The sequence below is a fragment of the Dipteris shenzhenensis genome, chromosome 27, assembly GCF_047967505.1.
Source record: "Dipteris shenzhenensis isolate YYH24624 ecotype China chromosome 27, Dip_SZ_1.0, whole genome shotgun sequence".
Classification (NCBI taxonomy): domain Eukaryota; kingdom Viridiplantae; phylum Streptophyta; class Polypodiopsida; order Gleicheniales; family Dipteridaceae; genus Dipteris; species Dipteris shenzhenensis.
The window spans coordinates 37,920,831-37,936,839 of NC_141622.1; the positions used below are offsets into that span (position 1 = coordinate 37,920,831).

At 46.5% G+C, this 16,009-nt stretch overlaps 1 protein-coding gene across 2 annotated transcripts in view; it reads left to right on the top strand.

The window, feature by feature from the left end:
* The window catches only part of LOC147884253 (folylpolyglutamate synthase-like), a 163,767-nt gene that overhangs the window by 105,668 nt on the left and 42,090 nt on the right, over positions 1-16,009 (top strand). For both annotated transcript variants that reach the window (XM_087398395.1, XM_087398396.1), the window contains exons 9-12: positions 62-139; positions 256-420; positions 630-977; positions 1,158-1,236. In XM_087398395.1, the coding sequence (XP_087254521.1) occupies positions 62-139; positions 256-420; positions 630-977; positions 1,158-1,236 (670 nt within the window). The remainder of the gene's footprint in view (positions 1-61; positions 140-255; positions 421-629; positions 978-1,157; positions 1,237-16,009) is intronic.

The following is a 16,009-nucleotide window of genomic DNA, read 5'->3' on the forward strand; positions in this document are numbered from 1 at the left end:
TTTTGAACCTCAAAATTGTTTTCTGACGTAGTTGGGTGGTATTTTTGGAGTCATTTTCAAGGAAGGTGTGCCTGCATTTTCTGTTCCGCAGCAACCTGAAGCAATGGATGTGCTGCATGAAGAAGCTAAAAGATTATTGGTGAATCACAGATTTCCTTTTCAAAGAAGCTATCCGGCTAACACATGAGTATTCCAATGAAGCTAGTGCCACTCTTATGATGTGCTCCTTGAAAATTCTTGGAGTTTTTGCTGCAGGTGCCTTTAAATGTTTCGAAAGCCCTACATTCGTATTCAGTGGATGCTCTACGGCTTGGACTAGAGGGGGAACATCAGCGTGTGAATGCAGCACTCGCTGTAGCGTTATGTACTTCTTGGGAGAAAAGATGTGGATCAAACCTGCATTTGTCTATGCTAGAAGAAGTGAGTTACAGTGGTTAACTCATCTGTTCAAAGCATTGAATATTAACTTCATCAATGTGTCATCTCCATTGGGAAACTTTGCAAGAATTTATATTTGTGAAAATTGTATTTGCAAGGGAACGATTGTTCTTGAAATTTAACGCTTAGAGGAGACTCTAAAATATACTTTTATGCAAAAAGGGATCCCTCTTCTGAATGGGCTTTGACAGGGACATCTTCCTGATGCTTATGTTCATGGCCTTGCAACTACTTCATGGCCTGGTAGGGCCCAGGTTATCCACGACATGACATTAAAGTATGAAGATGTGAATGGAGAAGCTGACAGAAGTCTGCACAAAGGGGGACAGCTGACATACTATTTAGATGGAGCACACAGTCCAGAGAGTATGGATGCATGTGCAAACTGGTTTTGCTATGCAGTGGCTCTAGAAGAGGCAAGGAATAAGAAAGGAAAATGCAATGGGAATTGTGAGCATTTAATCTCTCGTGGCGTTCATTGTCAAACAAAGAATGGCTACTCAGCTGAAAGTTTGAAAGAAGTTTTACACAGCCAAAGGGTGATTGAAATACTACTTCCATTTCTGTTGTGTAGTGCTGTTCTAGTTTCCATCATTAATAATCAAAATATATGTGACTAGATATCTCTCCTTGGAATTCTAATTGCTTTGATTGCCAACCTTGCAAATAATCCTCAGACCTCTTCCTTCAAAAGAATAAAAGAATATTACTTCTTGCAGGTTTTATTGTTCAACTGCATGCCAAAGCGAGATCCTGAACTGCTCCTGCCACCTCTCATAGAAGTCTGTGAACAAAAAGGTGAGCATAGTTTATTGAAATATCTTGAACATGCACTGTGCAGAACATCTGTAATTTTGGATAGAATTGAATATAACAAACGAACCATTAGTATTTTTGGTGTGCAGTATTGATGGGTGCTTTTTTGTTTGTTGAATTCTTTCAGTATGGCTGCCTCTGCATTAACTGCAAAATTATCTCCAACATAGAGAGCAGTGTATCAAGATGTCCTTCATATGCAGGATCATCACAAGGTTTCCTTTAGCTTCCATGTCCTCTCCAGGGACTGTAAGTTGATATTCGTGTGTCAAGGCTCTTTTCACAATAGCTCGTGCTCCCTTGCAGCAGTGAATAGGGTGATCTAACCACTGAGCAACATCACTAGCAACTAGCATCCTTCCGGGGGAGAGTATGCAAGCCTTTTAACAGGGGACATAATTGAGGGCAATGCAACGGTAGCCTTTTGCTCAGGAATAGGCTTATCCCATGCCTTACGGATATCTGCAAAGCCTTGGTGCATTGTATAAAAAACAATCTGAGCGTCTGGCATTTCAAGAGCTGCTCTTTCATCTTCTTGAAGGACCTGACATAATTTGGGCTCACTGTTAGTGTCCCGATGATGCCCATACAAAAGCGACCAGAAATTCACTGTACAGTGCGAAATCTATGACTTGCATGACACACATGCACACGCACATGCACATGTGCGTACATTTTTTGTTTCTGGTGAAATCCATTTGTCTTTATATTACAAAAAACAGTCCTCTAAAGGGGGACAGTGGCTCCCAAAAAACTAAAACAGCAGATGTCACAGCTACTGTTTGCATAAAGGAACTAAGTTTCACCACAGCTTCAGCCTTTAGCGAATCAGTCCTCATGGCAAGAGTCGTTGGTGAAAAGAAGATATAAACGTCAAAAGATCTCATTATATGACGAATGCAAGATAATCAAGATCCTGCGCATGTAGGCAGTCAAAGAAGGATTGCCGTAGAAATGCCCGGAAGAATGATAATTAGCCAAGGATGGATCACCAAAGGCCTGATGGTTGTAGTCCTTCCATAGAATTCAAGTGCCCAGTAATGAACCCAAGTAAAGAAAGATCTTACCCTTGCCTCATAGGATGCAAATCAAACAAAGGGAGCACTAGGGAAACAGGCCTGAAGGCATTGCTGTAATAAAAGCAAAAAAATCACCGGATTCATGGTGGTCCCAAATAGATTCCTGCAAGGACAGACATCGGCAACAAGTGGCAAGAGATGTTGACAAGCCAAGATCTGTCCAAAATGGAATAACTCCAGGTAAGACTCGCCACAAGAAAAGCTGTTGTCGAAGAGGGAGTTTGCAAACCCAAATGTGCTGCAACCCTTTTCCGCCACCATCAAGAAGTACGTGTCCACACGCATGCACGTACACGTGCATGTAGATGACCGAATCCTGGAAACATGGCCTAGTCAAATTGATTCCCAAAAAAAGGTTGTGTGAGACGATGGCTGATTGGCGTCCTATATCTCTTATGCCTGTTATTTACAAACTCATTGCTAAAATGATTGTCCTCAGGGTTTGCTTCTTTTTGCAAGCAGGACTTTCATCCTAGGCAGTATGGGTTTGTCCCCAGAAGGCAGATCACTGACAATATCTCCAATGCTTTGCTTGCGATTGAGTATGCCAAATATTCCAAACAAGATGTTCTCATTCTGCAAGTAGACATTGCGAAAGAATTTGATACTGTCCATTGGGATTTTATTTCTCAGACTATGCATAAATTGGGATTTGGCCCTCGGCTGGTCCATATCATCTATTGGCTCTATTCTCATGCCACGGCACAGTGCTTGCTTGGTGGTGGGTTGTCAAGAACCTGGACTATGACCCGCTCAGTGAGACAGGGTTGCCCTCTTAGTTCCTTACTGTATGCCATTGCTACCCATCCGTTACTGCTGCATATGGATCATCTTGCAGATACAGGACAGCTTCATGGCTTGCAAATTCCAGGGGCACAGTCATTTCTTGCACAAGCATATACTGATGATTCATACTTTATGCCCAGGAATTCTCAAAGTGACCTTTCTCATTTGATGCATACACTGAATGACTTTGGCATAGCTGCTGGACTGCATATCAATTTTCAGAAATCAAAACTTCTAGCATTGAAAGAAGCTGATTGGCATGCACTTCTTTGGCGAGGCCACATTATCTCTTCCCATACTATTGTGAGGCATCTAGGCTACCCCATTGGCTGGAATATTACCCCGCAACAACAACTCAAATGGGTGCTTCAAAAGATCAATAAGAAGCTGGAACACTGGCATTTGTCCACTTGGCCTCTACATGTTCGACTTCGGATAGTATAGTCCATCATTATGGCACTGTGCAATTTTATTTGCCTCTTCTTCCCTGGTCTTTTAAGCATTTGGCTTCCTATATGTCCCAGGCTATGAAGATATTTTGGAAAAGCAAATCTCATAAAAAGGCTTTGCGACTACTACCTATGCAGTCTATTTGTTCACCCAAGACTCATGGGGGGCTGAATATTCTCAATCTCCAGGTTCATATGTTGGCAAGAAAGAGCACTATGATTGCTGATTTTTTTCAGCAAAAACAGCCATGGGCTATTATGTTAGCAGCTATGTGTGGAAACATGACGTCCCATGCATATGGGCATTGGATTACAGATCACTGGGAAGCAGTCATGACCACATTTCAGGGGAAAATTCCTGGTTTCCTTGTTTCTACTGCTTTTATTCATGATTGGAAGAGAATTCTCTCTTATGCTAAATGGACAAGTGCTTCCTCTCATCATGGTAATTCTTTTCGCTTGGAAAGCATCCATTGGAGCAAGGTGTTTGAATCACCTCTCGCTTTACAGGCACCTATTAAAGCATACAATCTTATGAAATTGGGCATAAGATTTGTTGGCAATGTTGTGGATCAACAAGGTTATATGCTTTCATTTCCACAAGCTTGCAGGACATTCTCCTTGGGTCTGCATCATAGGTCCATTTGGAGAATACTTTCAACTATGTTGCAGACATTTGTTCCAGTTCCTCCACTGTTTGTACAGGACAGATTACTGGACTGGAACTTGACTTCCTTACCTCCTGCTACCCATACGCTTTCAATGCATAATCTAGCCTCCTCGAAGGTCTACAGATTTCTTCTTCCACCGCCATGGATTGACAAGCATGCCAACACTCTTTGGAATTTGGATAGGCCTTTATCTCGGTGGCAATCACGACTCATGAAAATCTGGAAAGCCAAATTGCCATTGAAACAGAGGCTTTTCTTTTGGAGATGTATAGTGGGAGCTTTTTCCATTGGGGTGAAATTGGCAGCACACCGCATTGCTTCCCCTTCCTGTCCCCGTTGCTCTCACCACCGCGAGACAGTTCCTCATCTATTATGGTCTTCCCCGCACTCTCGCATATTGATCACTCATGTTTCTCATTTGCTGCGGCTTCGGTTTCCCTCTATCAGATTTGGGAAACTCTTCTGGATGTTTGGATGCCTCTCATCTCAGATGTCTTCATTCCTCCTCTTCTTTCACTGGACTCGCTTTTGGGTACTATGGACCATTTGGACACAGAGATTGCATTCTAGGATGGGTCAACAGTTTCCTCAGGCATATGTCTTCTTCAGAATGTCCCTCAAGCAATCCTTATATGATAGTTTTGCTGCAAGGGACTTGGATGCTACTAGCCTTCAAGTGTTTTCTAACTGTTTTTGAGTTCTTCCATTGGGCTCTCCTTTGGAGTCTAATGTCATGTATATTGATTTCATGTTAATATAGTAATGTGCTTTCACAAAAAAAAAGCATGTAGATGACTGAAGGTTTAGGAGAGGGAAAGGGTGGCGCGTTGGATAAGCCTAAGGCTTGGCCTTAACGGAGGGAAGGAATACAAATAGAGACCAATTCAAATAGGATTTTCAACATACCCTGTTTAGTAGTGTGTTGTGTTGTGTTGGGTTTTGATAATGCTCTGAATTTTTTGTCACCCAGCTAGACTTGAGTGGTAGTGCTTTCACTCTCATTTTTAGGATCTCTGAACAAAGTCTCTTCTTGTCGACTACTTGGTCCACCTATCAGGCATGCATTATAGTCGTCGTTGGGGGCTTGATCTATAAGAGGTAGATTGGGCCTGATTGGAGATGCTTTAAGTTCTCTTGTTCTCACAGATGCCATCAGTCCAATGTCAGCTCATTTTGGCTGAGTTTGGGGCACCCCCACTATAGCTTGACATAGTATTCTAGGTGACCTCACACCTCTACCATGTTAGGGATTATGGTTCTTTGACCTCAAGGCCGATGTAGGTTACCATGGTTGGCCTTATCCTCATCCATGACTTTAGCAATTGAGGGTGATGAGAGGTGTTGGTACACTTGTATATGCAGATGGTTTGGGAGTCTAGAATTTCATAAGGATAGATCACCTCGCTTTCCGTGTATCCTTGGGCCCCCTTCCATCCTACTCACTTACCATGAGACTAGCTAGGTTATCCAGGAGGATCTCATATAGCTAGACACATGTAGGACCTGGTTAGTTCTTAACAAGCTTCATTTGAAGCTTCGCTTCTAGAGACCACTACTTACGGATATCGGAGGAGAGATGGCGAACGCGAGGACTTGATCCAGAGATACGACAGACTGGCCAGCAAACTAAGGCACAGATCATAGTAGGCGACGTTTCCTCCATGCTCAATAGACCAGAGACATTGACCCACAAGGGTGACAGTGGTGCTTGTTCACTGCAGGGCCATAGCCAGGAGGTATTGGGGGTAAATTTTTAGTTGAGGGGTTTTTTAAATACCCTTTGAATGCACGTGATACAAAGGGTTATTTAGTAGTGCAAACCCCAAGCTTTGTACGAGGTATTTAGCATAGTAATAGGGTGCCAATCATTAACATGCAACCTTTTTGGCCATTTAGGAAAAAGCTTAATGAGGCCAGTATTTACATCAACTGAGAGGGAACCTTTGTCAATAGATGCATTAGCCATACTCACTAGGTCTGGACCTATTATATCCCAAAAGTGAACAAAAACATCCAGCTATCAACCCATCTGGCCCCGGAGACTTGTCATTTTTCATCTTACCCAGGGCATCCTTGAGTTCAATCTCCATGAAAGGCATACTTAGTCTAGTCCTTTGCGAATCTGAGACCTTGGCATCTATTCCCATCAGGCTGCTGTGTCAACAGCCTCCACCGTTCCATCACTAGTTCTATGTCTCCACATCAGCCTCACATTGCGGCACCCCCACCCCCCCTCCGCCCCCCTTCCCCTCTGTCCAAATTTACACCTTGCCTTCTTTATGTATTGGTACCATTATGATATTGTTTTTCGTACGCCCATTTAACGACTCCACCCCTTAGATTATTGTATCAAGTCTCATAGAACCTTTTGGTGTTCCGAAGACTTTTAATGAACTCTCTCTCTCTCTCTCTCTCTCTCTCTCTCCTACTACTCTCTTGGACCAATAGTAGAGGGTCAATAAGGCTCTCAATATTAGAGTTCTTGACATCCCTCGTATAGTTGCCACACCGATGGACAATGCGACCACTTTCGTGGCTACCACCCTAGGGGTTGCAAAGCACGCGACCGAGGGGGCTTGGTGCTTGGGGAGGGACCCCATCCGAGAGCAGCCCCTTGTTATATGCTTCTGCAACACTTAGGCCTGACTAGCACCAGTGGGTCATGGCCCGCAAGGAGGGGAAGTGGGCGGTAGTACGAGATGAGAGACTCCTCACTGGATGTGGTCGTCACCCACCCTCCCACTTAGGGGGTAGGGTCTGTGAGACTCAAGATACCCAGGCCCTTTCGTATATCATTTGGAACTCAATGGTATTGTCACGGGGACGTGAATTTTGTAACCGTGACTACTTTTGGCTTGGGGGACTAGGGGTCCCTAGGAAATTTATCCAATGCCTAGGTGCACCCACTAGGCCCAAGTGTTAGGCTAATGCGGGTCTAAATGTTGGGCTCAAGGGAAACCAATGTTTCATTGGTTTTGGAGGGTTAGAGCATTAATGAGGGGGGCCCAACCCTGCCACGTGGCAGTCCCCCTTGGTGCATGTGCTTGCATGCAGTCCCTTCTCCTTCCCTGAGGCTTCCCAGGTTGCTTCAGGGAGTGTGGGGATGATTCCTGCTTGTTTCGAGTTGTTTTGGCTGCATTTAAACCTGACTTTGCTGCTGGCACGCATCCCAAGGCTGCTCCCTTGCCCAAGCTCGTTTTCCTGACTGTACGGCTGATTTTTGAGCTGGCACGCATCCCGAGGTGACCCCACACATCTGTGCTGACTGTTCCGGGACTGTAGGGACGGAATTCTCTGCTGTACGGTGATTCCTGAAGCTGGCATGCACCCCGAGGCAGCATCTGGAAGTTGTTCGGGCTGTTGGCGCACCTCCCTAGGCCCTCCCTGTTACTGATGTTCTATGGCCTCTGCACCTGTGAGCCTCGCTCATCTTTCTCTTCTCAGCTCCTAGAATCTTTCTCTCTCATATTGTCTCTCATTTCCCTTGATTGGAATCCATTTCTGCACCCCTAGGGGCCTGGATAGAGGATAGGTGTAAGGATAGAGCTTGCCCTTCTTCCACGGATAGTGGGTACAGTCTTCTGACTTCCTATTTGGAATTTCATTTGTCATTTTTGAAGTTGTTATTGCTTCTTTTTGCTTCGAGGCTCTCTCTAGGCCATACAGGCTATAACCGACACCTAGCCACAAAGGGTTTGCCTGGAAAGGCGCTAGTGGGACAATGTATTGCAGTTCTTATGCCTTGAGGCTGTTTGAGCATTTGCTGGGGCTGGTGTTGTTGCATTGTCACTTTGAGTGGGGCACAATAAGTGTTGAATACCTTAGCTTTGCCCTGACAATTGGGTTCTAGTGGCACCTGGGAATCATATGCATTTTGATGCCAAGTGTTGGCTTGGGCAAGACTACTAGCGTAGCAAAGTGCAAGGGTGAGCTCTTGATGTAATTGCACAATTCCCATTGCTTGAATAAGTAAATAAATACCGAAGGGGTGCCAAAGCTTTTGGGGCTGACAGATGTCTTTGTGTTTGGTTTTCTGAGCTGGGGCTCACCACAAGTGTGCTTAAAGTTTGTCTTTCAATGGAATTTTACTAAGGAGACATGGCTGGAAATGTTGCATTGTGGTTGTGAATGAAGTGTATGCTAAAGGTTTACTGCCCTTTAAATTTCTGAAGGCCGGTTTTAGGTACCTTATGGTCAGAGTGAGGGAACTTCTCGGAGTCCTACACAAGACGAAATAGAGTCTTCTACACAGAGACACACAGATCATCTCTTTTCGGAGCGCTCACAGTAGACATGAGGGACACACATTTCATATTCCTCTGGATCCAGATCCGTCATGGGACTGCAGACAGCACTGTGTATGAGCTGTAATTTACGTGTAGCTCTTTCTGCACCATCCTTCTTAAAAGGAAATCTATGTATCTTGCCAAGAATGAAACCCTCACATGCATGAGGAGCAGATGACTCCAAAGGAGGCAATGCATCAACCATAGCATGCTTTTGAAGTGTCATTAAGCTGCCATAGCTCATGTGCCCATACCTGGCATGCCATAACTCCACATTCTGCATCGCAGCAATGGGAGTGCTCACTGAAAGTGCAAGATCGGATCTTTTCTCATATATATCAAGCTGAAAAAGACCCTGATACAAAGTGCCAGACAACATCAAAGCATAGTCATTCTCTTTGTCTTTGATTGCACACTTAGTATCATCGAATATAACCTAAAATCCTCCTCTATTGACAAAGGACACTGAAAGCAAATTCTTCTTTATACCTGTCACATAGAATACATCAGAAATTCTGAAATCTGTGCCATCAGTGGATGTAAGGATGATGTCCCCCACTCCACACACTGAATAAGAAGAATTATTTGCACAAGTCACCTTCTTTTTAGTAGGTGGAGGATGCAGAGATGCAAACAGGCTCTTCTTAGAAGTGATGTGCTCGGAAGCACCACTATCAAAACACCAAGTATTTAGTGTCTCATTGACACTGAGAGAGCATGCATCCTACTGCAAGTCAAAAAAGCAGATGGATCATCATCAATAGTGGTTGTAGTATTTGAACTACCCACAAAGTTGGCTGTAACATCTTCCCCATCATGAGCATGAGGAGCTGATACATCTGACACAGCCATACCTGAATCCCTTTTCTTTTCTTTAGCTATGCGCTTCTTGCATTCACCAATATAATGACCTGGCTTCTTGCAGTACTGACAAATGCCCTGCATCACCCTTAGCCTTATAAGAGGGCTGTCTTGAGTCAGCTTTATGGTGATGTGCGGGCTGATTGGCATGTTGCTTTTGCTGCCCTTTTCCCTTGGGCTTAAACTTCGAAAGCATGGCATGCTCGCCAGCCCGTATTGCCATATTTCTTCGTGTCTGCTCTTCTTGCAATAGAAGTCCTACCAACTCGTGAAAAGAGAAAGGATTGCTGCCCCCCCTCAATGACAAATTCAGCGAGGTGTGGAAACCAAGATAGGACTCAGGAAGAGAATTCAGAGTCGTGGTAATCGTCTCTGAATTCGGAATAACTTCATCAATATTTAGCAACTACTCCCTCAAATCCTGAAGCTTTGTGAGGTGAGTATTCAGAGGTGAGTATTCATGGAATCTCCCTCATCCATATGCGTATGAGATAGCTCTCTCTTCAGGAAGGAAACTCTGGCATCATTTCTTGCTGCAAACATACTCTCTAATATCTCCCAAGCTGCCTTTGAGGTCTTGCATGACAGAATGTGAGGTATAATGAACCTCTTGACAAAAAGAGAAATCACAGATAGAGCTTGTGCATCCCTAGAATCCCATCTTTTATGCTCTGCTGTGGGAGCCACTGGAGCAGCGGCTGCTCCAATTACTTGTGCTGCATTTTGACCTGTATCCCTGCCTCCAACTGTAGGAGTGACAGGTGTAGCCACAAAATTTGGCCTTGCTTCATCTCCATTGACATAGTCCCAAAGATGTCTGCTAACCAAGATGTTGCGTACCATAAAACTCCACAAGGAGTAGTTGGTACCATCCAACTTGTTCTCTTGCGAGAGGACACCAAAGACATAGTCATTCTAATTGTTTTTTTTTTTTTTTGCATGAAAAAGACTTCTATTAAGTAAGAACAAAAACCCGCGAGAGCAAGCTCAAAGCGGAATACATCATGAAATCATGAGGATAATAAAAAACCCCCTCAGAGTGAGGTGGAAAGAAACCAAGGCTGAGGCTGAAAGTGCCATCTCAACCCTGTAGTAGATTCAGAGAAGAAAGGAGAATCCTTCCATTCCCTGAAGAAAGAAGCCCTCCTAGCTGAGGCTGCACGGGAGTCCCCCTGCATACCCGTCCATACGGCCATCAGAGTGTGTACAATGTCTGTCCAGATGTTTGTCCAGATACTAGCCAATGTGTGCGAGGGATGAACCTGAGTACCCTCCATAGCCTCTGTGCATCTGGATCTCCAGATATGCCAGGCTGCTATGCTCGCTATAATCTCCCAAGAAGTATCCACAGAGGCATGTACAGCTGTAAAAGGACGGTGTGGAACCACATCCAACGAGCAGAGCTTTACCCGATGACGTCGAACCGAAATGGCCCGGGAGGAGTCAAGTCCCTCATAGAAAACCTGAGGTCCTGTAAGAGAAAGCCAAGCCACCGAGCCCCAAGTCATAAAGAGTGGGGAATGGGCAAAGTGACTGAAGATCCTGGCTATCCCCATTCAAATCAATCTCGCCTGTCTGCAATCCCATAAGCAATGCTGAATAGACTCCGAAGCAGAAAGGCAACGAGGGCAAGTAGGGTCGGCTCCGAATCTGGACCTCCAAAGGTTCACTGCAATCCCTCCATGAATAGAAAGCCAAAAGAAGATAGTGATCTTTCTATTCCTGTGGGATTTCCAGAGCCTCCTCCAGAAGTACCTTTGCTGATCCGCAGTAATACCAAAAGTCTCCCAATGAGGAACTCTGGAGGGTCTCCAGCCTCTACTACTGAGCTGAAATCTCCTGGCATTACTGACCGTGTAACAAAAGAAGGGGATGGTCTTCTCTCGATGCCCCGCGTCAATCCACTCCCACTCTCCGGGGTCCCACTGTAAATACCTGATGGGAACTCCTCCATAGAGCCAAAGTCTCCAAGACCCGGTGGAGAGTAACTGGGGGTCAGGGTCTAAGAATCACTCTGAATCTGATCCCTGCATCAAAAGGCCTACGACCCTGATAGGCTGAAAAGCAGACTCAAGCAATATATCATCTGTAGATCTGAGCAATCTGCCACCATCCTGGACACTGAAAACCAAAGCATCCTCCTGTGTATCTCGGAAGGCTAAGACCTGAAGTGGAACCCCGCCTCTCGAGAAAGTACCTGCCCAAGTGGAGGTAGTGAGAGGCATATCATCTGTGTCTATCCAAGCCTCTGGAAGGGCTGTCTCAATCTGCAAGATCCTCCCTGCACTCCCTCTGAGATGTCCTGTCAACCTTGACTTGGTTTCCTCTGGAAGCCTACGGAAGGCTTTCCAAGATCCCAAAGAAGAAGCAGGTCCCCTCTCCCACCTGGCCCACTGCATGTAGAGTGAGGCACCCAGTGGTCTGCCACGATCATCTAAAATACTGTCGTTCCACATGATGGGCTGCCTATCAATCTCTTCCCGGGAGGAAGGAGGAATCCTCCGAAGAGAGCTTCTGAAACTAGCCCAAGCTTTCAGAATGGCAACCATGAGAGGGGATGAAGGTGATCTGAGGTGTGCTGAGGTGAAGATCCATCTAACACTGCTCATCCAGTCTCCTCCTGAGGAAGGTGTGCACCTCTGTATGCTGCTGATAAGAAAGTCCTTCCACGGTTCCTGTCCTGGCATAAGTCCTCGCACCACTATCTTGCAAAGTAAGGCTCTGCACTGTAAATCTGGATCAATAATATTGAGACCCCCATCCTGTGTAGGGAGGATGAGGGTCTCCCAAGCCACTCTGGCTAAGGCATCTGCTGTGCCATCAAGCCCACTCCAGAGAAAGTTCCTGATCGGTCTTGTGAGCTGAATGATGCAGTCCCTAGAACGGCACCAACATGAACAAATAAACTAGGCCGTGGCCAAGAGGACCTGGTTGACCACCACAACTCTAGAGGCAAGATCCAGCTTGGCTGAGCTCCAAAAGAGAAGCTTCCTTCTGATGCTCTCCAACACGGGAGCAAACTGCTGCGTGGTAGAAATACCCAAGCCGACCTGGCAGCCCAAATACCTGATAGGCACACCCCTCTGAACCCAAGTGAACCCTATGTCAAGTCCCCAAACTGGAGTGTCCTCATCACTGATCCAAAAGCCATTGGATTTATGCCAATTTATCTGCGTCCCTGCCGCCAAGCAAAATAAATCCAATGCTGTTATGAAAGAAGTCAATGTCTGTGGAGAGGCATCCAAATAAATCGCTGTGTCATCAGCCAACTCACTGTCAAGCAGCTCCTCTTCTCTTCTGATAGGAAGTCTCAGCCCAAAGATGTCAGCTTGAGATCTAACATAGATGCTCATAGCTTCGGCCACGAATAAAAAAAGGAAAGGAGCAAGGGGGCATCCCTGACGGACTGATCTCGAAATCTGAAATCTCTCACCCCTTACCCCACCAATAAGTACCTGGCTATGGGCTGATCTGTACAAAGAGGAAACACCTCTGATCCAAACATCAGTGAATCCAAAGCGTAGAAGGGTGCCCTCCAAAAAACTCCAATCTACTCTGTCATAAGCTTTTTCAAAATCCAATAGTAGAATGGCAAGATTCTGGTCACTCTGCATGGCCCACTCTGAAGCTTCCCAGAAAGAAAAAATGTTATCAAAAATACTTCTGCCATGCACGAATCCCGTCTGAGTGTCGTGGATAAGATCAGGGAGAAGTGGCTGCAATCGGAGGCTGATAGCCTTGGCCAGAATCTTGTAACAAGTCCCCAGAAGTGTGATAGGCCTCCACTGGGACAATAAATTTCTGCTACCTCCTTTTGGGATAAGGTGGATGAGGCCCTCTGTAAGCGATTCAGGCATCTCGCCAAAGTCCCAAATGGCCTGCATGGCTGAAGTAATATAGTCTCCAATCATATCCCAAAATGCAATGAAAAAAGACGGGGTGAGGCCATCTAAGCCTGGGCACTTGCCCTTGTGAAGGGCTGAAAGTGCAGTCTTGAACTCTGTGTTGGTGAAAGGTGCGTCAAGTAGAACATGCATATCCGGATTCACCAACACTGGGATACTCTGCCAAATAGCCTGTCTAGCATCCTCTATATCGTGTGTCTCAGGATCAGCAGTAAGGAGGGTGGCATAGAAATCTGAAGCTATGCGTAAGACGTCATCTGGCTCTGTCTGTAAAACCCCATGTGAGTCAATAAGCTGAGATACACTCTCTCTACTATGTCTAGGGCCAAGAGTAGAGAAAAAGTGTTTATTGACTCTACCACCCATCTGAATCCAGAAGGACTCCCGTGCATGAAAGGCATACTCTGCTCTCTGATCAAGCAATAACTGCAGATGAGCCCTCGCTGCAGCAAGGCGCTCCTGAATCCAAGCATCTGGAGGCCGTTTCTGCTCTTCCCTCTGCAAAGCTGCTAACTGCTGGCGAACACCAATCTCACGTCTGAGAATATCTCGTCTCCTGGTAGAAGCAACTGAGCAGTAAAAGTCGCTAATACCAGAGAGGGCAGCGGCTAAATGTGAAGGATGTGGCTGCCCTCCTTGGACATGAGCAAACCATATCCGTAGGGCTGCCTCTGTAAGGTCCTCCTCTGTGTAAAAGGCATCTGGAATCCTGATGCTGGCAGATCGGCCTCTCAAGTGAGGCTCTGAGATAGCCAGAACAACAGGGAAATGGTCTGAGGTGGAAACCCCCGCAGCAATGCATACCGATCCACCTCTGTCTAGTGCCCAGTCATCTACATAAAATCTGTCAATGCGTGCATGAATAGGCATCTGTTGCCTCCTGTTCGACCAAGAGAACAGGAGGGACTGTGGCTGAATAAGAAAGGCATCATCACACCAAGTATCTCTGCCACAGAAATGGAAAAGGAAGGCATCCCAAGGTGCTCTCTCCAAAGAGTGAAGTCCGCCTTCTCTACCCCCTTTTTTGTCTGAAGGTAACTCGACCATGTTAAAGTCACCTCCAATCACCCAAGAATCCACAATGGGAGCCCAGGAGAGCAAAGTCTTCCACATAAGGACACGTTCCCCTCTAATGTTGGAGGCATATAGGTTGAGGAAGCCAACCTTACGCCCTCCAATCAAAAGAATAATCCACTGAGCTCTAGAGGGGATAATGACTCCGTGCCCAACAATTAAGGGGAGAACCGACTGCGAAACTGAAATAGAAGTGCCTCCCCTAGTGCCCAATGCAGGCGACCAAAAAGTATGTCCTGAAAGCAACTTGCCTGACTTGGCACAATCTCTATAATCCAGCTTGTGCTCTTGAATAAATAATATATCAATGGGACCCCCAGTAACACCTGGATGAAGCTGATCCCGGATCAGCTGTCTACGGCGGCGATGTGGGACGCCACCTAGGCCCTGTATGTTCCAATTGATAATCCTCATCGACGGGAGGATGTAGAGTGGAACACCTTACCCGACCTAGTGGCGGAAACAAACCCCTCAACAGGGGAAGACCTCCTGCTCGAGGAAGGAGGGAAGGAACCCAGTGGAGGAAAGTCAATAGGGGATAGAATCCTGGCACCTGAAGAAGAAGCCCTGTCAATAGGAAATCCAACCACTGGCTCCCCAAAAGTAGCGGGCACAAACTCCTCCTCTGGGAAATCTGAACTCTCTGCCAAGGCTGAAAATGAGTTCCTGTGGAGCAATCCAGACACCGGAGTACGAAGGATCCCTTGTGAGGGAAGAGGATCAACAGTGTAAGCTATCCCCTTCCCCCTGTCCAAGGGAGGGAGTGAGGAAGGCTCTCTACCCGGTGTCTGCCCAGCCGCGGAAATCTCTCCGTCCTCAAGAGGAACATCTGGCAGTGCTGGATCTAAGGAAGAAGCTGCAACTGGGGAGGAGGTCGAAGCTTCAGCGTCTCGGATTGTGCAAGGTGAGACAGGAAGGACAGCTCGAGGTGAAGCAGAGTCTACTAAGGTACCCTCGTGAACTGAAGGAGGGACCTGCACACGTACTGGAACCCACTGTAAAGCGTCGCGTGTGCCTGAGGGAGGTGGGGGTCGAGGAGCAGGTGAAGGACCTGTACCACCCCCTTGACGAGGCTGAGGAATAGGTACTGGATCTGTACCACCACCTGACTGAGCAGAACCGCCACGTGAAGAACGAGGAGCAGGAGCTGGACCTGTACCACCCCTCTGTCGAGGTCGAGGGGCAAGTGCCGGGTCTAATCCCCCCCCTGTCCCCCTGTCGATGCCCTGAGGCGGTAGCTGTACCAGAGGGCTTCTTAGGCCTTTTCTTCTTCCTGGGACAATCCCTGGCAAAGTGTCCCGAGGTCCTGCAAATCCTGCACTGGTCCTGCCTGCCTGAAATCTCCACTCTCTGGCGAAAAAAGGAACCATCCGGGCGCTGTATCATGACGTGGTCCATCTCGAGGTTAGGATCCTTGCAAAGGACTCTAGGAACCCCATCAGCCTTGGTTGCCTCTGCTGCAGTCAATGGCAACCCAGGGAGGGGTGGGATCTCAGCAACTGCGCCAAAATGCTCCCCAATAACAGAAAGAAGTCGATGGTAAACCTGGGGAAGCCCGGGGAACCTGATGAAGAGCGAGAAGAATTTCTTATCTGCCTCTACTGGGTCAAAACCAAGGTGAAAGGCTTCAAAGAAGATCTTCCT